The sequence below is a fragment of the Tursiops truncatus genome, chromosome 2 (assembly GCF_011762595.2).
Source record: "Tursiops truncatus isolate mTurTru1 chromosome 2, mTurTru1.mat.Y, whole genome shotgun sequence".
Classification (NCBI taxonomy): Eukaryota; Metazoa; Chordata; class Mammalia; order Artiodactyla; family Delphinidae; genus Tursiops; species Tursiops truncatus.
The window spans coordinates 82,751,780-82,775,503 of record NC_047035.1 but is presented as its reverse complement, the minus strand read 5'-3'; the positions used below and the strand labels follow the sequence as shown (position 1 = coordinate 82,775,503).

The window sequence follows — 23,724 nt, the reverse complement described above, 5'->3', positions numbered from 1 at the left end:
TAAACTTATGCTTTGGTAGAGTTTCTCTACAGACAGAAGGCAGGCGGAGGACATGGGCGTGGGGGAGTCCTATTCTGGGAAGGTCCCTTCGGGTCCTGCTTGGCGACAGGTGGGGTCCAGCTGAGGGTTCTCTCTGATTGGGGCCATCTAGATAATGCTACCGTAGTGAGACACTGCACAGCAAAAGGCAGAAGAGTTGTCCTCAGAGCAGCTGATGAATGTGGCACTGATCACCAATCGAGGGCCCATGTCTCTGGAAAGCAGAAGTCCTCTTGGTCAGAGCCTGGAGGCTTTGTTCGATCCGTTGACAGGCCGTGTGAGGTGAGGTACTACCTTTTAGGCCATGCTGTATCTCCACTTTGTTTCAGCGCCAGTAGGTGGCCTCCTCCGTGTCCTCCTGGGCTGGGTGTGAGTTGTGATCAGTTATCCTCCTTAACTCCTGTTGGATATCCTCGCCTGACCTGACCTTAAATGAGCCCTTGTTGGGGATGGTCCTGTGGTGACCACGGCACCACTGCTTCTAGGCTAGCCCAGAAAGCGCATGCTGAAGATCCCGGAGACAGTTCTGAGGTCACCTTCTCCTTAATGGGAAGTTTACATGATGTCAAGAGAAGTATTTAAAGTTCTGCAGCCCTGTGGGCATACCGGGGTTCTTTAGTTTAGTTTAGTTTTAAATATTGGAGTAGAGTTGATTAACAATGTTGTGTTCATTTCAGGTGTACAGCAAAGTGACTCAGTTATACATATACATGCACCTATTCTTTTTCAAATTCTTTCCCATCTAGGTTATTACAGAGTATTGAGCAGAGTTCCCTGTGCGGTACAGTAGGTCCTTGTCGGTTATCTCTTCTGATGATACCGTATCGCTCTAACTTGACTCATGTCCCAGCTGACCTCCGACAAAAAGGTGAAGCTTGATCTGGACTCTGGCCCACGTTTAAGCATTTAAATAGCTAGTGGCTCTCTTGACTCTGACCCCGTCATGACCTCCTCTGACCCAACTTACCTCTACATAGTAAAAATAAACTTCAAACTGAGAGTAGAGAAGACCGTGCAAATGATTTTCATAACTGTTACTATCCGATAAACTAGCCATCTTGCATAGCAGTGAGAATTAGTTGTTCTAAAAGTAACATACAGGATATATTTCCCCAGGGAGTGGGGGCTGGGTGGGTAGGTGGGTGGGTGCTCCAGCCCCCTGTGACCAGAAGAAATGCTCTGTGTACAAACTGGCTCACCTCATTTCTGAAAACCTCCTGGTTAAGCTTTGTTTTGCTGGGAGAATGTGGGACAGGGGTGCCAGGCTCCTTCCAGCTGCAGAGCTGGAACCCAAGCCTTGTTTCTGGCAAGGAAGTGACAGATGTGTTACAGAAGGGCCATTCCAGTGACTCACTCAGAACAAGGGGAATCTGATTGAAGTTGATCTGCTGTCTCTACTGCTAAAAAACAGCAGCTGCTGGCAATGCTCAAGTGATAGTTTCCCCCCAGAATGGAAAAATGAGAGCCCTTTTCCCCCATCATTCTTTTAGAAACTGAAGTTGTGAAGTCGATCTAGCTGTCCTCCAGGCTCATCTGCACCCTTCTGACTATGTCATCAACTAAAGCTGAGTTCCTGGCCCCTTTTCAAATTGGAGGAATGGAGGATCCCATACCCTGCTTCTAGATCCTCCCATCCATGCCCACCCTTCCTTTATACACTGGGATCCTGCTGGCATCCCACCCTTCTTGTCCTCTTAGAAACAGAAAGCCTGATGTCATGGATACCAGCTCTGGCACCTAGGCTGGGAAGAACCATCACCGAATGCTCATGGGCACAGCAGCCTTTCATGGAGCAAACACATCAGGCAAACCCTTCCAAGCCCTGCCTCTCCTAGTCATTCGGGGAAGATAGGTGGCCTGGGCAAGGGGGGTGTCCTATGCTGCTACATGGTTACTTTGACATGGCAGGCCCCGCATAAAAGCGGACTTCCAATACCATCACGACATTTATGAACTCACTTCAGAGCCGCTCATCTTGACTTATTTCACACACTGTTATTCTATCCACAGATCCTCCAGCTTCTGACCTGGGGGCTGACTCATTTTCCTGTTTACAACCTGGCCTCAGCCCTTATTCCTAATGTTTTACATAGTTTCTCTGGCAGTGACCTTTTGACTAGAGTTCAGAGCCTCCTCTGGCTGAACAACCTCTGACTATTCTGGGTAAAAATATGCCAGATCTTGCCTGGCTGCCGGGACCTTTGTGACCTCTGAAGAGCATCGTACCTGCCAGACTTGCCTCTGTGTGACTGGGGTAGCCTCAGTGTAAGAAAGGAAGGGCGAAGAATAGGATAGGGAGGGAAGGAGCTAAGGAGGGGAAGGGTTAATAAGCCTGTTCCTTCTGTGAGTCCTTGGCAGTGTATCCTTGTTGATGCAGACATTCAGAGGAACACTAATCACTTACCCCCATCATTTTCAGGCTTGTTTACTCTTAAGAACCACAAGTGATGTGACTCTGTTGAGCTCATATGAGCTGATTAGGAGCATATTGACTTGAAAGTGCTGTTCTGTAGTCCACCTGGAAGTCTTACCATTCTGTCTACAAGTGAATATTTTCTGACAAGTAATTCTACTTTTATATCTCAGTTAGCTATTCAGTGAGTGCTCAGACTGAATGAGATAGGTGACGTTTGGCAACTCCTTGATTCTTAATCCTTTAGTTGGCTATAAAACTTCATTAAGTGTCAGGTCCCTTCTATTGGTTATGTACTTAATAGCAATTCTAGTTTAGCAATGTGGTAGATTTATTTTGGGGTCCCTGCTCTGCTCATGCCTTCTCCTTTGGGAAATCCCCCTTACCCAAAAGCATGGACTTGAGTGGCCAAGTTCATACTATGTGACCCTCACCACAGGTGATTGGACTAGTGGGAAACACTTGAAACTGACATTTCAGTCCGTCATTTGGTCAGTGACCAACCAGTTTATCTTGCTTGAAAATTTGAGCTAATAGACATAGAGACCACTGTCAGTCATTGGTGGGTGACAGACTCTTAATGTCATGCTGATTGCAGACCAGAGTTAACTCATGCTACCTGGGCAAGCTGAGGTTGTGAGAGAGCAGAAACCTTTAATAAGCAGAGAAAGCTGGTTTACAGAGAGGAGCATGCATCAGACAAGCAGTGAGTTAAGAGACCACAGGGACTCAGTAAGAGAACGACGACGCACATGACTTTGGTTCCTGGGGGCTTCTCATCTCCAGACCCCAACAGGCCTGTTGATACTTCATTTCCTGCTTATTGGTATCCATGAGGTGACTTCTTAGATCCTACATCAACACTCACCTCTACTGCCTGAGATGAAGAGATTTCTAGACAAGCGAAAGCTAAAGGAGTTCATCGTAGCCTACCCTGTTTTGGGGAGTTTTTTTGAGATAAGGATTTCTGTCCCTAACGGCTAAAAAACCTTGACTAAACTACTGCTTAAGTGTTGCCAGCAGTGGCTGCAACAGAGAGTTGTAAACTTATATATTGGTAATTAAGCAAAGGGTGGGGTGTTTTCTAGCTGTTTATTTTAAGGTAGAACTTGATGTCATTGAAAGCAATTTATATCCACACTCTTGCTGTTAATCATTTAGGGCTTCTGGCTTCCCACCATTTTCTCACTTGTGATAAATGTATTGGCTTTATAGGGTGGGCCTTTAGGAACTTAGTGTTTGTGGGGAAAAAAAAACCCCAACATCAGACATAAGCTTACATCAAAGGACAAAATTGCCTCTGCTAGTTTGTAATACTTGACTTTCTGGTTATCTGCACCAGAGACATAAAATCTTGATTGCCTTGTCAACAAACCCAGTACCAAATGAGTGGAGATTTTTATGGCTGGGGAAACTCCACATACCTAGCATAGGAGGGGAGGCAGGGATGAAGGTCAGGTAATCCACAGCCTGTGATCCCTTACCAGCAATTACAAGTTACATTCCCCATCAGATTTAGCTCCTACACCAAACTGGTATTTCTATGGGTGGAGAAGTATAAACAGTGGGCACCCTGTGAATGGAGGTGGGGTTGTCTTTTTTTTTTTTTCTGAAGTGAGCTGAAGTAGAGGACACCGTGTAAATCTGTGTAAGATGCTGAGGTAGTTGGGGTAATAAAATCCAAAGTTAAGCGAAATAATCTACAGGAAGGGTTTTTAATATCTGAGGGAATGGACAGAAAAGTGAATGTCAGTTGGGAAAAGGATACTTAGAGAATGGTAGAGGAAGAACTCATTTACAATGAGAGACTAGGTAAGGCATATAAGCTCTGGACCCAGACTATCTGGATTCAAGTCCCACCACCTAGTAGTTGTATGACCAAGGATGGATTACTTAATTTCTCATTGCCTCAGTTCTTCATCTATAAAATGGGAATAACAATAGTATCTACTGCATAGGTTTGTTATGGAGATTAAAGGAATTGATACATGTAAGATGCATAGGGCAGTATCTGGCCCAAAGTAGGTGCTTAGTAAATGCTAGTTTTTATTATTCTGTACGACATCACCTGGGGTGCCAACAAGACCAGCAAGATGCATGAGAACGAACACCACAAGTGTTCTATAGTTTTTTCCTGATGAGAAAATCCAATACATTTACTCTATGACTACAGAGTACGTGTGTTTTGGCTAAAACAAGAAAGAAGATCCATAAAAAGACTATTTAAATGAGGATGGGAAAAGAGGGGCTTTCATAGAAGGAGAGAAAATAGATTGGGCTCTGGTCTGGAAAAATGAAGACTGAGATGCACTATGATGAACTTCATGAACGACAGGAATAGCATGAATAATAACTTGTTTATGAAATACTGGAAAATTAGAGCTGGCATGAAAGACGAATACTTTGAGGTAAAGACTTGAACAGATGGTTACTTGACTGTGCTTGCACAGTGAGTCAGTCGTTGAGATACGGAGCTTAATTAGTTCAGAGTTTGAAATCAATCTGGATGAAAGGTGTGGGTTATGGCCCCGGACCTATCAAGGGTCATTAGGGATGTTTGTGATAAGCCCCATTTAGTCCAGTTCTGCATTTGTAAATAACTTATATTAATGTAGTACTTAGCCATTTCAAAACACTCAGCAACCTTCCACAACACTGATTTACTGAGCATGTACTGTGGGCAAGACTCTGCAGGGAATCAAAAGGTGAGAAAGATGGCTTGTGTTGAAGGTTCTGATGTCTTACCACCCAGAAACACTGTAATGAAATTAATTTAATTTGAGAGCTTAATATACTTGGTTTACTTGTACTTACAATGTTTTGAGACCAGAGAATTTTTAGTTATTTTTTGAGTTCAAGATGGTATTGTGAAGAAATTAAAGAATTAAAGTTCTCTTTTTGTTATTGTTTTCATAAATTCTACCCAGGTGACATTCTGAGGTGCAATAGAACAGCTTATTCTAATATGTATTTTTAATTTTAGAGTAGTTATTCATAAAAAGCAATTTTAGAGCTACAAGTTAACGTAGAGATCATCTTCTTCAATTCCTTTTTTCACACCTGCAGTAAATGGATCCCTTAGGTGATACGCACAAGGTGGCAAAGCTTGAACTGAAGCCCAAGTTCTAGTCTTTTCTTTCCCATTGGGCTGCTTCCCCCAGAGGATCAGGGTTATTGTAGTTGAGCTTATTTCTGTGTACATACAGACTCAAATGTGTTATGCTTTATCTTGGAGCACCCAGAAGATTTACTGTGAAACCAGTGAAGCTTAAGCTTCAGGGACCCTCTCTTGTATGAACCTTGAGTGGGGAGAGGAAGCTAGGTTGCAGTCAGGAAACATAAGCATTTCTGGTAAATGACCTAAAGAGATAGTGTAAGAGATGGACTTGATGTTTCCCCCATTAATTTTTTGTGATCTTTTTCACATTCCAAAGAAGAAAAACTCACTTTTATACCTATTTTCTATTTGTAATTTTGTATTCTTTTTCTTAAAGAAGTACCCTCCCCTGCTCCAATATCACATAAACTTCAGGCTGCAGGAAACCTGGATCTGCTTCTGATGCCCAAAGATATAGCCAGTTGGGAATTTCATTTTAATATTCCAGAGTTTTATTTTTTTATTTACTTTTTAAAAATAATTTTATTTATTTATGGCTGCATCGGGCCTTCATTGCTGTGCGCGGGCTTTCTCTAGTTGAGGTGAGTGGGGGTCTACTCTTCATTGGGGTGCGTGGGCTTCTCATTGTGGTGGCTTCTCTTGTTGTGGAGCACGGGCTCTAGGTGCACGGGCTTCAGTAGTTGTAGCACGCGGGCTCAGTAGCGTGCCTCGCGGGCTCTAGAGCGCAGGCTCAGTTGTTGTGGCGCATGGGCTTAGTTGCTCTGTGGCATGTGGGATCTTTCTGGACCAGGGCTCAAATCTGTGTCCCCTGCATTGGCAGGTGGATTCTTAACCACTGTGCCACCAGGAGAGCCCCAGATATTTATTTTTAAATTAATTTTATTTAAAATTTTTGAATGCATTTAAATCACTTTTATATTTTATTTTAAGTTAATTTTACTTATAGTAATAAAATAAATAGTTGTGTTAAAATGTTTTAAACAAAAATGATAGCTCCTTGCCCATTCTTCCCCATTTCTTAGTTTTGCTCTCCAGAGTCAACCCCTTTTAATTCCTTTAGAAGGTTTCCCCTGCTTTAACTCTATATTATTTCTTAATAGCTTGCCTTCCTAATTGATCAGTTTTATATCAATTTACAATGACCTGACATTTCATATCAATAATATGATGGTACTGTATTGTTATATCAATTATATATTGACTTCCTATAATTATAGCCAAGGGTTTCACATTGTTACTCCAAACATTCCTTCTCTCTCCTACCACTTCTCCAAAATAGTTAAATCACAATTTTTGGTTATCCCAGTCATCACTATTTATATTATGATGACTGTGAAAGCATCATTTACAGCAAAAGCAAGTAGTATACTATAGTATCCTTTCTTGTACAACTTTTTTGTTTGTCCTAGAGTTAATAATTATCTTATTTTCTTTTGCTTAATTTTCTGTTATCTATCTGAAAAACTAGCTTTCTGTTTTCCCCAGAGTTCATAATTGCTTTATTTTTCCTTTTACTTAAATTTCTGTGTGTCTAGCAAAATATGTCTTCAGAACTTCCAAGCATCTATCCTATCAATATTATTTGGGGACATGAGCAAACATATCAGATGATCTACCCATCTTCCACCTCCCCCTCTTTTATTCCCCGCCCCTCCCAGAGACCTCCTTCCATAATCCTTCACGCTCTTGCTCTAGTATGGACTGATTTTTTTCTAGGGTCTGGAAATTTCATATGTTAGGCCTTTGGTTTGGATGTTTGCTGAGGATGACACTCAGTGGACGGTTTCTAAATCCTAGGGAATTGTTTACTCATTATAAGGAATTTTATATATGCAGATTTTGAAAGTATATTTTAGTTATCTAGTACCATATAAGGGCTGCCTTCATTTTCTAGTTGGCTACATTTACATAGTAGGGTGAAGGGAATGCTCCTATGCATCTGGATGCATGAAATGTCTAGTGATTAAAAGTAGGATTTGCTAATATGTAATTCAACCTATTTTTTTTGACGTGCATATTAACCTTAGGGTGATTTACCTGAATTTTGAATCCCAGGTGATTATTAAGAATATATTCCCAGACAATTTCTTGTTACTCTCAAACTCATAATGGTACTCGCCACTATGAAAACTGGTTTTTAATATATGGAAGTTAAATATAATTTTAAAACACATAATATTTTTTAAAAGCATGATACAAAATTTGTTTAATGTACTACTTTTTGTTAGCTGCATTAGAAGCATTGCACAGTAATGGGGAATTAAATATACTAGTTCTAATAACAGCTCCGCCCCAATACTTTATACATGCAGAATATTTGGTTAATTCTTACTGTGTCCTACAAAGTAGACCAACAGCATTGTTTTAATTTACTGAAGTAGAAATTAAGGCGATTACAATTCATGATTAGGTTTTCTTATGGGAATTTCTTGTTTTCAGATAATTCATTCCCCTGTGAAGGAGGATTAGTGTTGTCCTAGATAATCCACCATGTAAATCAGGGACAGTGCTGATTCTTTAAAGAAGGAGAAATTTTTTTCAGTGTCTTTCAATATATTTCAATCACGTTCTTTTTGACATTGTTGCAATTCAGGTGGCATGCTGTTCAGTTGAATTCTTATAGAACATAGCTCTGTACTTCTGTTTGATTTATTTCCTGAGAGCATCACTGGAAGAGAAGAAATATTTTTAAATCCTTAAGATCTTGGTTGAAACAATCAGCCCTGATAACATCTACAAGCGGAGATTAAATGTGTATGATCAAATCCTCTTCCCAGAATGCACTGCTATTGGAATGTCTCTGGCCTCTGTCTAGGCCTGTAACATTGAAGCAACTACACATCTCAGGATGCACCACCCCTTCACTCTTCCTTTTCTGTCTTTGGTAGTATTGTCCACTGAAAGTTGTAGACAGACATAGGAGTGGTGAATCCCCAGGGGCAGGTGAATCTGCCCTGTTTGCCTGATATAGGAATTGGGTGGTGATAGGGTTTACACCAAGGAGTAGTGGGAACAGAGAAACACCTACTGAAGATTATGGCAGGATTCCTGGCTATTTATCAAACAGCTGCTTACTTACTACCCTGTTTGATGCCCCAAGACTGATAAAATCGAAGGTGCTTTTCTAATATCTTCATTTCAGCTCCAGGTACTTCTATGTGTAGAGGGAGTGTTAGTGGTTAATTTGGTGCTGCAGTTCATTTCCATCCCTGTTGTGGGACTTTTATCTGGATCTTAGTATGTGTGATTGATTCTAAACTTATTCTCTAGGCATGTTGTACATTTCCCCTGCAATTTTGGCTACTTTAATATGAATGGTTTTGTTATTTGGGTGTTTTGAGTAAAAGATTTCCTGTTACTTGCATTTGTACTACACTACTGGAAGCTTACCAAAGTTAAATGCGTTTACTTAATCAATTGACTATGAAAACTTTTGGTTTATTTCACCAGTTAGATTCAACATCACTTCTCTCTGAGGAACAGTTAAGGTGTCTTCTGGATGAATGCACACTTAAACAAAAATCCATGATTAGACTGTCTTCAGAAAGAGAAAAGAAAGACATTGAGGATATAACACCTGAGTTGCCCCAGCTTTCCAGATCTATTCTCTCTGAGTCACTAGATGAGTCAAAAACAAAGGTCAAAAGCACTGAGGTGGAAGACGCAAATATGCCTGAGAATGCCGAAGGTGAAACATCTAGAGGCTACTATCTGACCAAAGCCTTGACTGGGCATTTTATGTCAGAAGCTCTTGTCGTTGAAGCAAAGAATATGAAATGCCTCCAGCTTTCTGAGGACAAGGTTATTGGTGACACAAAAGACTATTTTATGTCAAAGACTCTTGGCATTGGGAGACTGAAAAGGCCCTCTTTCTTGGATGATCCGCTGTATGGCATCAGCGTGAGCCTTTCATCCGAAGACCAACATCTGAAACTCAGCCCTCCAGAGAAACCCAGGCCAGGTGAGGCTTGGAGAATACACTGAAAATAATCCTTACTAAACACTTCAATATAAAGGTAGTATAGTTTAAAGTAGAGTAGGATAAGGAGGTATGCTTGAAAGTCACAAATGGGGTCAATTAAGAGCATTCTAACATATGAATGTATTTATTAATGTTCATATCAAGATTGAGAATAGTACTCATATGAAATGCATTATTCTTAATGGTAGCTAATACATATTCTTGATGGTTATCCAGAAAACAATGTTGATTTCAGAGGAAAAGAGAAATTAGTTTGAATGGATACAAATAATTTGAGTAGATTTGCTTAGTATTTTAACTTCCAAATTTCAGTGATGAAAATTTGTTCCAAGGAATGAATTTGTAAAATACCATATATCATTGTGGTTTTGTTCGTTTCTGTACGCAAACCTCCCATCCCAGCTACTTGTATAGTGTCAGGTTTTTTGTTTTTCGTTTTAATTTTGAACCAGTGTTGCATCTTACAGTGGTACAATGGTACAGGATACAAGTACTATGGGCAGTTTTTTTGATATAAACAAATATTCAATTATTTATTTATGTTAGAAGTCTAACATAGTCTGTGTTGTATTTGTTGAGTCTATTTAAATAGCTTCAGCTTTTCCTCTCGTGTAGATTACTCTAAAATATATTGTCTATTAAATCTATATCTATTACCTATTAAATCTATAATCTACTAATTTTGAACTAACTCCTCAGCCCTGTATTTCTAACTGCCATCTAGATATGGCCTCAAACTGATTTCCTCATTCTTCCCTCTCAACTCAGATTGTCCTCTTGACTTCTGTTACCTCAACCACCCAGGCTTCAAATCTGAGTCATCACTGAATCGTCCCTCTCTCTTGCTTCCCACTTCCAATCTTCCAGTCTTGTTTGTTCTGCTCCTGCAGTGTCTCCCATGTCCATCCCTCCCTTGCTCTTCCTACCACAACTGGACCAATGCGATAACCTGATCAGGCCTCCCTGCCTCTGGTCTCTCCTCTCCTCCTGCCATTGTCAACCACCTAAACTAATTCCCCCAAAGTACAACTTTGATAAACATACTTCCCAGCTTAAAAAGCTTCTATGACTCTCCTCCGCCTATTGAATGAAGTCTGAATTCTTGAACAGGCCTGCTGTTCAAGGCCTCCACACTCTGACCTGCAGTTCCCTTTGAAATCAATCTCTATCTAGTGCCCTAAATGTTATTCAGGTTGTAGCTGATCTGGGCTCAGGATTCCCAGTGCTTTCCCATGTTGCTCAGGCCCCTTTCTTCTCAGGCTTGTTCAGGTATCCCTTCAATAGTAGTTGAATTCTAACCCTATCCTCTCTGAATGTAACCTCCCCTCATCTTCTCTTTTAAAAGTCTTACTTCTCTTCTAAATGTCCAAGGGTATTGATCACATCGTTTTACACACACTCTCTTGACATCATTTGGCACACACACCCACACTTTTTCTCCCTTAGAATTGTGTAACCTTTTTGAGGACAGGGGTCCTATCTTCTGATTCATTGTTACATCTTCTATGATGTCCAAAGTGCTGCCTTAAATCAAGTGCCTGTTTAATAAATAAAGGAATTTAAATTATCCAGTTTTAGAATAATGCACTGAAAGTATGGTTCACATTTATTCTTTGCATTATGAATGAAAGCAGGTGGTATTGCTTAAGAATTAGGCAAGCCTCACATTCTATATAAAGATTTGGAACCTTTTTCTTTTTTTCTTTTGGTGAAATTCCACAAGCTGTACAGTTTTTACCTAGCAGCAGAGTTCACTTACAACATGCAATTCAATGAAATGAGTGTGGTCTGCCTTCTCCCACCAAGATCTTCATTTAATAAATACGCCATGAGAACTTTGTTCTACTCTTTTTCTTTCTTTCTTTTTGTATTTTCTTTTCTTTTTGGACAGAAGATTTTCTTTCTTTCTTTTTGGACAGAAGGTTTTTAGTAGAAACAAAGTATCTGCATTTCCCCTTTGTCTACTGTAATCAGACTTACTCAGTTGGGTATGATGATTTACTGTCTATGAGGTCTCATTCCCGTGGAGTCAGTGTATGGGGCTTTGGAACAGCATTTTGCTAAAATATAACTTTACTTCCATGTGAATGGCAGTCACACTGATGTATATTTGTCACTGAGAAGAACATGGAAAGATGGAATGAACTAGAACTTAATGTGACTTAATGGAAAGAAGCTATGGTGGCTTACCTATAACTTCAGAAAACATGCCTCTGATGGTGCTAGATAATCCTAATGTTTGATTAAAATGACCCTGTGAGTATGGAGGCTTAAGATGGCATAGATGTGAATATAGGAACCAATTTTACTTTCTGTTTATTACATAATAAACCTTAAGGAATAGGTCCTACATTATTATTTTGAGAGCAGGTCAGCCTATCTGAAGCTAGAGTTTTTCTTTTACTAACCTCAGCATTTACAATTATTAAAATAACTTGCTAATCAGTTTATTCTAAAATACTAAATTGGACATTATGTACTTTATGCAAAAATGAACACCAAAACATCAAAAATGAACATGCTAAACCAGTTTTCTTGGCAAAAAGCCCTTTAAAGATGTAATTGTAACAAGAAATTGCAGTGTGTTCAGGTGTTACATTATATTCCCTCTCTTTCTCAGGAAACGGATATGTGTGAATATGAGTCAGATGAGATTTCTGTAAGCATAGAGGAAGAAAATAGAACCATTTATCATTTTCTCTTTAAATAGCAAATATTATTGATATGTAGTTTTCTTTTCCTTGATGAACTGAGTCTGTTACGAATATTAAAATTCTGCTTCTAAAAGGCAGAGTCAGATAAAACTTCAAAAGGGACCAAGCCTAGTGACATTGAGGACCAGTTTCAATTGTGGTATTGAAAATAAGGATTTGCTTCACAGATGTTTTAAAAGTTTCTAGTGTGAAGTACCTCATTTTGTTTTTTTTTTTGAAATACAGTTGATGTACAACATTACATTGGTTGTAGGTGTACAGCATAGTGATTCAGTATTTTTACAGATTATACTCCATTAGTAGTTATTACAAGATAATGGCTACAATTCCTTGTGCTATACAATATATCCTTGTTGCTTATCTATTTTATACAGAGTATTTTGTATCTCTTAATCCCATAGCCCTAATTTACCCCTCCCCTCTTCCCTTCCCCCTCTGGTAACCACTAGTTTCTTTTCTATATCTGTGAGTCACTTTCTGTTTTGCTATATACATTCATTTGTGTTATTTTTTAGATTCCACATGTAAGTGATATCATATAATATTTGTCTTTCTTTGTCTGACTTATTTCACTAAGCATAATATTCTTTAGGTCCATCCACATTGCTGCAAATGGCAGAATTTTATACTTTTTATGGCTGCGTAATATTCCATTGTATATATATATATTTATAACACTTCTTATCTGTTTGTCTATTGATGGACACTTGGGTGGCTTCCATATTTTGGCTATTGTAAATAGTGCTATTATGAACATTGGGGTACATGTATCTTCGAATTAGTGTTTTCATTTTTTCTGGGTATAGACCCAGGAGGGAATTGCTGGGTCATTTGGCAGTTCTATTTTTAGTTTTTTGAGGAACCTCTGTACTGTTTTCCATAATGGCTGCACCAATTTACATTCGCATCAACAGTGTACAAGGGTTTCCTTTTCTCCACATCCTCTCCAACATTTGTTATTTGTAGGCTTTTTGATGATAGCCATTCTGACAGGTGTAAGGTGATATCCCATTTTGTTCTGATTTGCATTTCTCTGATAATTAGTGATGTTGAACATCTTTTCATGTGCCTGTAAGACATCTGCTTGTCGTCTTTGGAAAAATGTCTATTCAGATCTTCTGCTCATCGTTTGTTTTTTGATATTGAGTTGTATGACCTGTTTATGTATTTTTCTGGTTGTTTGTTTTTGTTTGTGTTTTTTTGCGGTACACGGGCCTCTCACTGCTGTGGCCTCTCCCGCTGCGGAGCACAGGCTCCGGATGCGCAGGCTCAGCGGCCATGGCCCACGGGCCCAGCCGCTCTGTGGCATGTGGGATCTTCCTGGACCGGGGCACGAACCAGTGTCCCCTGCATCGGCAGGTGGACTCCCAACCACTGCGCCACCAGGGAAGCCCTGGTTATGTATTTTTGGTATTAACCTTTTGTCAGTCATATCATTTGCAAATATTTTCTCCCATTCTGTAGGTTGTCTTTTTGTTTTGTTGATGGTTTCCTTTGTTGTGCAAAAGCTTTTAAGTTTAATTAGGTCCAATTTGTTTATTTTTGCTTTTATTTCTTTTGTCTTTGGAGAAAGGTCCAAAAAATTTTTGCTACAATTTATGTCAAAGAATGTTATACCTATGTTGTCTTCTAGGAATTTTATGGTTTCAGGTCTTACATTTAGGTCTTTAATCTATTTTGAGTTTATTTTTGTATATGGTGTGAGGAAATATTGTGGTCTCATTCTTTTACTTGTAACTGCCCGGTTTCTCCAGCACCACTTCTTGAAGAGACTGTCTTTTCTCCATTGTATATTCTTGCCTCCTAGGTCATAGGTTAATTGAACATAAGTGTGTGGTTTTATTTCTGGGCTCCCTGTTCTGTTCCGTTGATCTATGTGCCTGTTTTTTGTACCATGCTGTTTTGATTACTGTAGCTTTATAGTATAGTTTGAAGTCTGAGGGTGGTACCTCCTGCTTTGTTCTTTTTTTCTCAAGATTTCTTTGGCAATTTGGGGTCTTTTGTTGTTCCATCTGAATTTTAGGATTATTTGTTGCAGTTGTGTGAAATGTCATGGGTATTTTGATAGGGATTGCATCAAATCTGTAGATTGCTTTGGGTAGTATGGACATTCTAACAATATTAATTCTTCTAATCCAAGAGCACAGGATATTTTACCATTTCTTTGTATCATCTTCAATTTCCTTTATCAATGTTTTATAGTTTTCACAGTATAGGTCTTCAACCTCCTTCGTTAAATTTATTCCTAGGTATTTTATTCTTTTTGATGTGATTTTAAAAGAGATTGGTTTGAAAAGAGAAAACTTTTTTCTGATAGTTCATTATTAGTGTATGGAAAAGCAATAGATTTCTGTATATTAATCTTGTATCATCTACCTTGCTGAATTCATTTATTAGTTCTAATGGCTTTTGGGTAGAGACTTTAGGGTTTTCTATATTAAAGTATCATGTCGTCTGCAAATAGTGACAGTTTCATTTCTCCCCTTTCAATTTCTGTGCCTTTTCTTTTTATTGTCTGATTGCTGTGGCTAGTACTTCCGATACTATGTTAAATAGAAGTTTCAAGAGTGGGCAACCTTATCTTGTTCTTGAATTTAGAGGAAAGGCTTTTAACTTTTCTCTGTTGAGTATGATGTTAGCTATGGGCTTGTCATAAATGGCCTTTATTATGTTGAGATATGTTCCCTCTAGAGCCACTTGGATGAGAGTTTTTTCATGTGTGAATGATGAATTTTGTCAAATGCTTTTTCTGTGTCTATTGAGATAATCATGTAATTTTATCTTTTCTTTTGTTAGTGTGGTGTTTCACATTGATTGATTTGCAGATATTGAACCATCCTTGGATCCCTGGGATAAATCCTACTTGATCATGGTGTATGATCCTTTTTGTATATTGTTGGATTTGGTTTGATAATATTTCACTGAGGATTTTTGCATCTATATTTATCAAAGATATTGGCCTGTAATTTTCTTCTTTTGTAGTATCTTTGTCTGGTTTTGGTATCAGGGTAATGGTGGCCTTGTAGAATGAATTTGGGAGTGTTTCATCCGTTTCAATTTTTTTGGAATAGTTTGAGAAGGATGGGTACTAGTTCTTCTTTATATGTTTGGTAGAATTTACCCATGAAGCTATCTGGTCCTGGACTTCTGTTTGCTGGGAAGTTTTTTTTTATTACAAATTCAATTTCACTACTAGTGACAGGTTTGTTCAAATTGTCTGTTTCTTTGTGAGTCAGTCTTGGAAGGCTATATGTTTCTAGAAATTTGTCCATTTCTTCTAGGTTGTCCAATTTGTTGGCATATAATTGGTCATAGTATTCTATTCTGATTTTTTGTATCTCTGTGGTATCTTTTATTTCTTATTTTATTTGGGTCCTCTCCTCTTTTCTTCTTGGTGAGTGTAGCTAAAGTTTTATCAATTTTGTTTACCTTTACAAAAGAAAGCAGCTCCTGTTTTCATTGATATTTTCTATTTTTGGGGTCTCTATTTTATTTATTTCCTCTTTGAAATAAATCCTTCAATTTATAAATCCTTTATTATATCCTTCCTTCTGCTGACTTTGGGCCTTGTTTGTTCTTTTTTTTTCTAATTCTTTTAGGTGGTAGGTTATGTTGTTTATTTGAGATTTTTCTTGTTTCTTGATAAAGGCCTGTATCTCTATGAACTTCCCTCTTGGAAATGCTTTTGCTGCATCCTGTAGATTTTGGAGTGCTGTGTTTCCATGTTCATTTGTCTTGAGGTATTTTCTGATTTCCTCTTTGATTTCTTCATTGACCCATTGGGGTTTTTTTGGGTTTTTTTGACCCATTGGTTTTTTTAGTAGCATGGTGTTTAGTCTTCACATGTTTGTTCTTTTCCCATTTTTCTTTTTGTAATTGATATCTAGTTTCATACTGTTGTGGTCAGAAAAAATGCTTGATATACTTTCTGTCATCTTAAACATGTTGAGACTTGTTTTGTGGCCTAGCATGTGGCCTAGCATGTGCACTTGAGAAGAATGTGTATTCTGCTGTTTTTGGATGTACTGTCCTGTAGATACCTATTAAATCCAACTGGTCTATTGTATCATAAGACCACTGTTGCCTCATTGATTTTATGTCTCAATGATACATCCATTATAGTAAGTGAGGTGTTAAAGTCTTCTACTATTAATGTATTATTGCCAATTTATCCCATTTATATCTATTAGAATTTGCTTTATATATTTAGGTGCTCCTGTATTGAGTGCCTGTATGTTAATAAGTGTACCATTCTCTTCTTGTATTTTATCATTATATAATACCCTTTTGTTATAGGCTTTGTTTTAAAGTTTGGTCTGATATGAGTATTGCTACCCCTACTTTCTTTTCATTTCTGTTTTATTATATACCTTTTTCTATCGCCTAACTTTCAGTCTGTGTGTATCTTCAGCCCTGAAGTAGGTCTTTTGTAGGCAGCGTATTGAAGGGTCTTGTTTTTTTATTTTTTGTTTTTTGTTTTTTTCCCCAATCAGCCACCCTATGTCTTTTGATGGGAGCATTTAGTCCAGTGACATTTAAGGTAATTATTGGTAGGTATGTACTTATTAACATTTTATTACTTGTTTTCTTCTCTGTTTATTACTTCTTTTTGTTTCTTCCCTTGTGGTTTGATGATTTTGTTTAGTAGTATACTTGTGTTCCTTTACTTTTAGTTTTTATGTATCTATTTTAGGTTTTTGATTTGTGGTTACCATGGGGTTCATATATGTTGATCTATAATTATATCTACTTGTTTGAAACTGGCTGTCATTTAAGTTCAAACACATTCTAAATGATCTACATTTTTCACTCCCTCACATTTTGTGTTTTTCATGTCATATTTTACATCTTCATGCATTCCTTATCTGTTTGTTGAGTTATAGTTGCTTTTACAATATTTTGTCTTTTAATCTACATACTGGCTTTTTAAGTGGTTGATCCTCAATCCTTGCTATATATTTGCCTTTCCTAGTGGGATTTTCCCTTTCCTATAGATTCTTTATTCTTTTCCAATTACAGGAGACCCTTGAATATTTCTTTTAGGGTAGGTTTAGTATTGCTGAGTTCTTTTAGTTTTTGCTTGTCTGAGAACTTCTTTATCTCTTCTATTCTAAGTGGTAATCTTGCTGGATAGAGTATCCTAGGTTGCAAGTTTTTCCCTTTCAGCACTTTGAATATATCATGCACTCCCCTCTGGCCTGCAACGCTTCTGCAGAAAAATCAGCTGATGGCTTTATGGGAATTCCCTTTTATATAGCTCTTTGTTTTTCTCTTGCTGCTTTTAGAATTCTCTCTTTAACTTTTGTCATTTTAATTATGATATGCCTTGGTGTGAGTCTGTTTGGGTTCATCTTGTTTGGGACTCTCTGAGTTTCCTATACTTGGATATCTGTTTCCTTCTTCAGTTTTGTGAAGTTTTCAGCCATAATTTCCTCAAATCCATTTTCTATCCCCTTCTGTCTCTGATCTCCTTTTGGGACTTCTATAATGTGAGTGTAGGTATGCTTAATGTTATCTCAGGGATCTCTTAAATTGCTTTTATTTTTTAAAATTAGTTTTTCTGTCTGCTGGTCTGATTGGGTGATTTCCATTATTTTATCTTCCAGATCACTTATTCATTCTTCTGTATCACTTAATCTGCTATTCATTCTTTCTAGTGTGTTTTTTATTTCAGCTATTGAATCATTCATTTCTGATTGGGTCTTTTTTATATTTTCTAGTTCCTTGTTAAAATGTTCACTGTTTATATCAATCCTTTTCCCTAATTCAGTTAACCTTATTATTACAAATGTTTTGAATTCTTTATCTGGTAAATTGTTTCTTACTATTTTATTACTTATTTTTTCAGGGTTTTTCTCTGTCTTTCAATTGAGAGTAGTTCCTCTGCCTTTTCATTTTACTTGACTTTCTCTGCTTCTGTGAATTTAGGTAAAACAGTTACTGATTGTGTTCTTAAAGGGGGGTTGTTATGTGGGGGCATCCCTGTGTGGGCTGCATGTATCGTTGCCTTGGGTGGGAGAGCTGGATTGAGGTCAACCCAAGTCATATTTTTCCTCAGGGTTTTCCGGCAGCTATCCCCTTGGTAGGGGGTGGGGCTGTAGATATAGGGGCTAGAACTGGTGCTGTGTATGAAGTAGGACTCCCTCTCTGCTCAGTGGCTGTCACTGCCCTGTTAGGGGTGAGGTCTGATCTCAAGTTGCTGGAGCAGAAGCCCTGGAGGTTGGACCCGAGCTGGCTCTGCTCCCTTTAAGTGTGTGTTTTTCCCTCTCCCTGTACCGGGACCCTTGTCACAGAGGAGGCAGTGCTGAAGTAAGTGGGGCCCATACACTGACAGTGGTTGGATGTGATGCTTGTGGAGTCACCCATGTCTTTGCTCAGACGCAGCCTCAGGTGCAAGTCCCCTTTGCCCCTCACAGCTGATCACTGCCCCCAGCCTCTACCACCCCTGCCCTGTGGCTTAGCCACTCTGCAAGGCTAGCAGGAGCCATGTGCCCTCTTGATGTGTATCAGGAGGTGAGCTGTGGTGGAGGAACTGCTGTCAGAGATCTGGGTGCCTTCTGAGGAGCTGCTTGAGTAAACACCAGCTGTGGCCACCGCCACCCCACCCGGGCTCCACCTTGGGACTGGGTTGCCTCTGTGTCCCACCTTTGAGTCTTTCCTTGGTCATGGGTGCCTCAGATCCAGTGCCATGCTGTGGCATGGGGGTAGCAGGGCTGGAGGTCAGGCTGGGCACACGGCGAGGCGGTTGCGGTTGCAGGAAACCTGGCTGCCCTGAGCAGACGTCTCTCCGCCCTGCCTGGGGGTAGTCAGTGCACCTTCGCTCCTCAGGGGCAGAGTCCAGGGTTCTCATAGCCCTTCTGTTTGTCCTAGTGGTCCTCCAACCAGCTAAGGGGGCTTGTCTCCCCTGTGTAGGACCCCAGCCTGGGGTGCCCAATCTGTGGCTCGAACTGCTCACTCCCCAGTGCAGGTGTCCGCCCGTGTAATCTCCCTTTTCCTCCGATTCCTATTGCAGGGGCACAGGTCCCAACCCGATTGCTTTCCTTCTCTTCCTGCCTGATTCTCTGTGTATCTTTCTTACAGGCTTGGTTGTATAGGAGTCCTTCTGCCAGTTTTCAGAGAGCATTGTTTCACATGGAGATGTGTTTTTGATGTGTTTGTGGGGGAAGGTGAGCCTTATGTCCTTTTACTCTGCCACCTTGATCCCTCCTCCTGAAATACTTCATTTTTCATGTTTGTGCTTTAAGCTTAGTGGTAACTACTGTTATTTGACTTTCTGGAAACAAGGTCCAGTAAGGTCAGTGTTGTACTCACTTACTGTTGGGGTTTCAGGGGATGGATAAATAGTCCCTTCTCTTCCCCACCCCTATCAGACCAGTTGAGAGATGGATAGATTCTGACAAGTGGAGATCAAGGAGGTTGGCTTTATTGCTGATAAAACGTAGGGGATTGTTGTTACCTGGGCAGGCAGCCAAACGGTCTTCCTAATGCTACACCCTCAAAATGAACTTATACACCCAGTCACTGGCAGAGGTGAAAAGCCTCACCCATGGAGACCTGTCCATGTGGAGCAATAGTACAGAGGAACAAAGGAGCACCCTGGGCGGGGGATGCTGACCCCCTTGGAGGGAGGAGTGAGCTGAGCATGCCATTTCTTCCCCTAAACTCACCAGTCAGATAACTGACTGTTCTTCCCATGGGGAGAGGGGAGGTGGGGTGGGGTGATGCTGGATATGCCCCCACTGTAGGTTCCTCCACATGGAAGTGTAAGGAGAGTAAGTGGTCTTTGGTCCCATCAACCTGGGAGACACCACCAAGTACACTGGTGCTTCAGGTCTATGGTTAGTCTAGTACTTAAGTATCTTAGGCTGAATTGCTTCCTAGATAATCAAAAAGGCATCTATGCATGTACAGTATTCTCTTTTTCCCAACAGGCACTTGAACTGCTTATCAACATAAATTCATATCACAAAGAGGAAAATATGATTAACAAATAACAACAATAAAATAGGGCAAAAAGGGACACAAAGTCACATAGTAAAGAACGGGGACGGGACTATATTAATTCTTCATGGAAAAACAAAGTGGAATTTCCCATAGGACCCATTTAGTGAATAATGTTCTTAAAAATTTCTAACAGATAAGGTTTTGTTTGTTTTTTTTTTTTGCAGTATGCAGGCCTCTCACTGTTGTGGCCTCTCCCATTGTGGAGCATAGGCTCCGGACACGCAGGCTCAGCGGCCATGGCTCATGGGCCTAGCCGTTCTGCAGCATGTGGGATCTTCCCGGACCGGGGCACGAACCCGTGTCCCCTGCATCGGCAGGTGGACTCCCAACCACTGTGCCACCAGGGAAGCCCCCAAGGTTGTTTTTAAAATAACACCCCTAAATGAAAACTAGGGTGACCAACTGTCTTGGTTTGCTCAGGAGTGTCCTGGTTTTACACTGAATGGCCCTTGTCTTGGGAAACCCTCAGTCCCTGGCAAACTGGGCTGGTTGGTCACTCTAAATTGAAACTGAGAACATAAAACCAAGGAGCAAATTAATTACCCAAAGGACAAAGTTAATAGAGTCCAGGTAAGTAGCGAGATTCGAGGCTAGAACCTAGATGAGCAGAGAGATGCCTTGTTCACCCACCCACCAGCATGATCTGGTCTAGTGTTAGGAGTGTGGGCTGTGGGTGAGACAGACCTAGGTTTGAATCCTTGCTCGGCTTTTAGCAGATGATCTTATGCAAGTTACTTAATCTCTTTCTCCTCTCTACCTTGGTTCCCTTATCTGTAAGATAAGTTGGCTTTAGTACTTACCCTCTAGGGTTGTAATAGGGATCAAATGAGAAAAGCCACATAAAATGATTAGCTCAAAAAAAAGATTAGCTCGGTGACTGGACTTGGTTGGCCTACATAGTATATATTTAACATTTCATCAGGAGATTTCTCATAAAAGCCTGGATTTCTGACTTTTCTAACAAATGAGCAGGTCTTCCACTGGGGAGGAGAGCTGAATAGCAGATGTTCCCTTTAGAAGGAGCATGTACTCTCCTGGAAAACATGGCCCTGTTTGGCCCTCTACTTCATGTGCTTGGTCCTTTGGGACCATATGATTTCCATCCCATGTTATAAGCCTTTGCTGCTTAGAGTGTTGTCCAATCACTGGGGGCTCGTTAGAAATGCAGGGCCTAAGGCCCCTTGCACTTGAATAAGATCCTCCTGTGGTACTTACAGTGAAGTTTGAGAAAGCACTGTTACAAACCACCAGAGCATTATTCCTAACCACGGTGAAGGTAGAGATCATCTGGGAAATTTTTTGTTTGTCTGTTTTGTACCTATGTCCAAGGCCCAAGCCAGACTTACCGAAATCAGAGTCCCTGATGTAGAGTATTCAGTCTGTCAAATTAATGCAAGCCACAAGATTTTGCTGTGCATATTTGAGAAATATGGCATTCAGTTTAGATGTAGGAAAGCTAATTATGTTATCCTGTTGGGGTCTTCAGATAGAACAAGTTCTAAACAATGACAACTTTACAATCTAAATATATTTCATGTTGAAATTCTGCCCATCAAAGGATCTGATTGTAACTCGCTCAGTGAAGCATGGTTGCAGGTGGACTGACTTTTGGGAAGATGTTGCAGTTTGAAGGAGGTGTGTGTTAGTGTGTATCATTACTCATACCACCTGAACAGTTTGAAGGGAACTAGATTGTTTTGAGAAAGTTTTCATTGTTGTACTATAGTCTTACTGGTTTGCAGTGGAGGCAGTGAGATTCTGAAAATAATACTACTACTAGCTGACTTTTTTCTTTTCCACTAAAAAATATTTTTCCTTTTCCACTAAAAAGTATTTTGTCTTGTTCTCAGGGAAATGTTTAACTCATCATTGCTTTGATGGAGTTCTCCTTCTCTCAGTGTGTGTCTTCAGGCCTCCTAGTTATTATTTGTTAAATTACTTTTCCAAGGCTACTGATTGCTTCTCAGATGCTCTTAGTAACTTAATCAACCCTCCAAAGTTTCTTTGATCAAAATATCAGAGCTGCCATGTTAGAAATTCCCAGGGCTAATTCCTGTTTTATATAAGACCTTAGTATATAGTAAGTTTATATCTGATGAATTTATCTTTTCAAATTACTTTCATTTCCTTTAACTCAGTTCTTCTTCAGGTAGACTTTTCATATAAACATTTGCCGCTGATTATTTTCTCTACTATAAAATATCACTTTCTCTAACTGTTTTGTTTAGTAGTATAAAATGAACAATGTTGGAGAGCTTTGATGTTTAACTGTAATGAACTTATCACTTTATCAGGTATTGGGAACTTCTGATTCCATTGCTTCATTCAAATTGAGTGAAATGAAAAAGTTACTGAAGATCATTACTGTAGACTAGATCTATGGACCAGCGGTATTAGCATCACCTGGGAGCTTGTTAGAGCTGCAGAGTCCCAGACCTACCGTATCAGAGTCTGCATGTTAACAGGATGCCCCCAGCAGGTGATTTGTATGCACAGTAAAGTGTGAGAAGATCTGAATTAGATGGTTTGCTAGTCACTCTATTTTAGGATTATAAAAATACCAGCATATGTGGTGGTGGTGAAAATAATGTCAGAAAGTATCTTCTTTTCCATCTGCTCAATCCCTGCTTTATCTTCTTGAATTTCATTTTACTGAAGGTCACTACCTTTTCTAGATTGTCTTCTTATCTCCCCAACCATCCCTGTTGTCCTTCTTGTGGGTAACCTTCCTCTTAAGCACTGAGAGCATGCATGTCCTAGCTTGAGTTCTCTACTCTTTCATGGTTAGTATTTTATTTGGAGACACACTTAGCCAGTATGGGATCATCTGTGCTTTGTGTACTTTTGATTTTCAGAACTCTCTCCTTGGCATCTGCCTCAGGTCCGCCTGGCATGTTAAGCTTTACTGAGTCCATGCCTTACACCATGCTTCTTACCTCTGACTGCACATTAGATTCATCTGGTGAGATTTAAAAACAGGTTAATGCCTCGGTTTCATTCCAGAATTAAATTGATTTCTAGGGGTTGGCTCTGGGCATCTGTATTTTTTAAAGTCAGTTCTGAGGATGGGGTCTGGGTGATTCTGTTGTGTAGCTATGATTAAAACCACTGCTCCAGGGCTCCATTGTATTCATTCATGAAGGATGCTGCTCCTAGGTTATCAGGTGAGTAGGACATGATCACTGCTCTGAATTATTTCATAGGCTACTGATGAAGGCAGGCACTTAAGCAGATCATCGCAGCATAGTGGGACAAGTAGAATATAAGAGCTTCCTGACAAAGTATTTGACAACACTAGAGGGAATGATGAACACCGGAGAGACGGGGAGGTGGCATTTGAATTGAGCCTCCAAGGATGAGTGGTCATTTACTGGGTGGGCAAGAGGGAAAACACTCCACAGAGAAGGACGAGCACTTATGAAGGCGAGGGGCTGTGGTCTTATCATCGCTCATT

At 39.8% G+C, this 23,724-nt stretch overlaps 1 protein-coding gene across 1 annotated transcript in view; it reads left to right on the top strand.

Moving 5' to 3' along the window:
• Positions 1-23,724, top strand: part of FSIP1 (fibrous sheath interacting protein 1) — a 206,644-nt gene that overhangs the window by 177,765 nt on the left and 5,155 nt on the right. Inside the window, exon 11 of the mRNA XM_033851438.2 lies at positions 9,021-9,531. Coding sequence (XP_033707329.2) covers positions 9,021-9,531 — 511 coding nt within the window. The remainder of the gene's footprint in view (positions 1-9,020; positions 9,532-23,724) is intronic.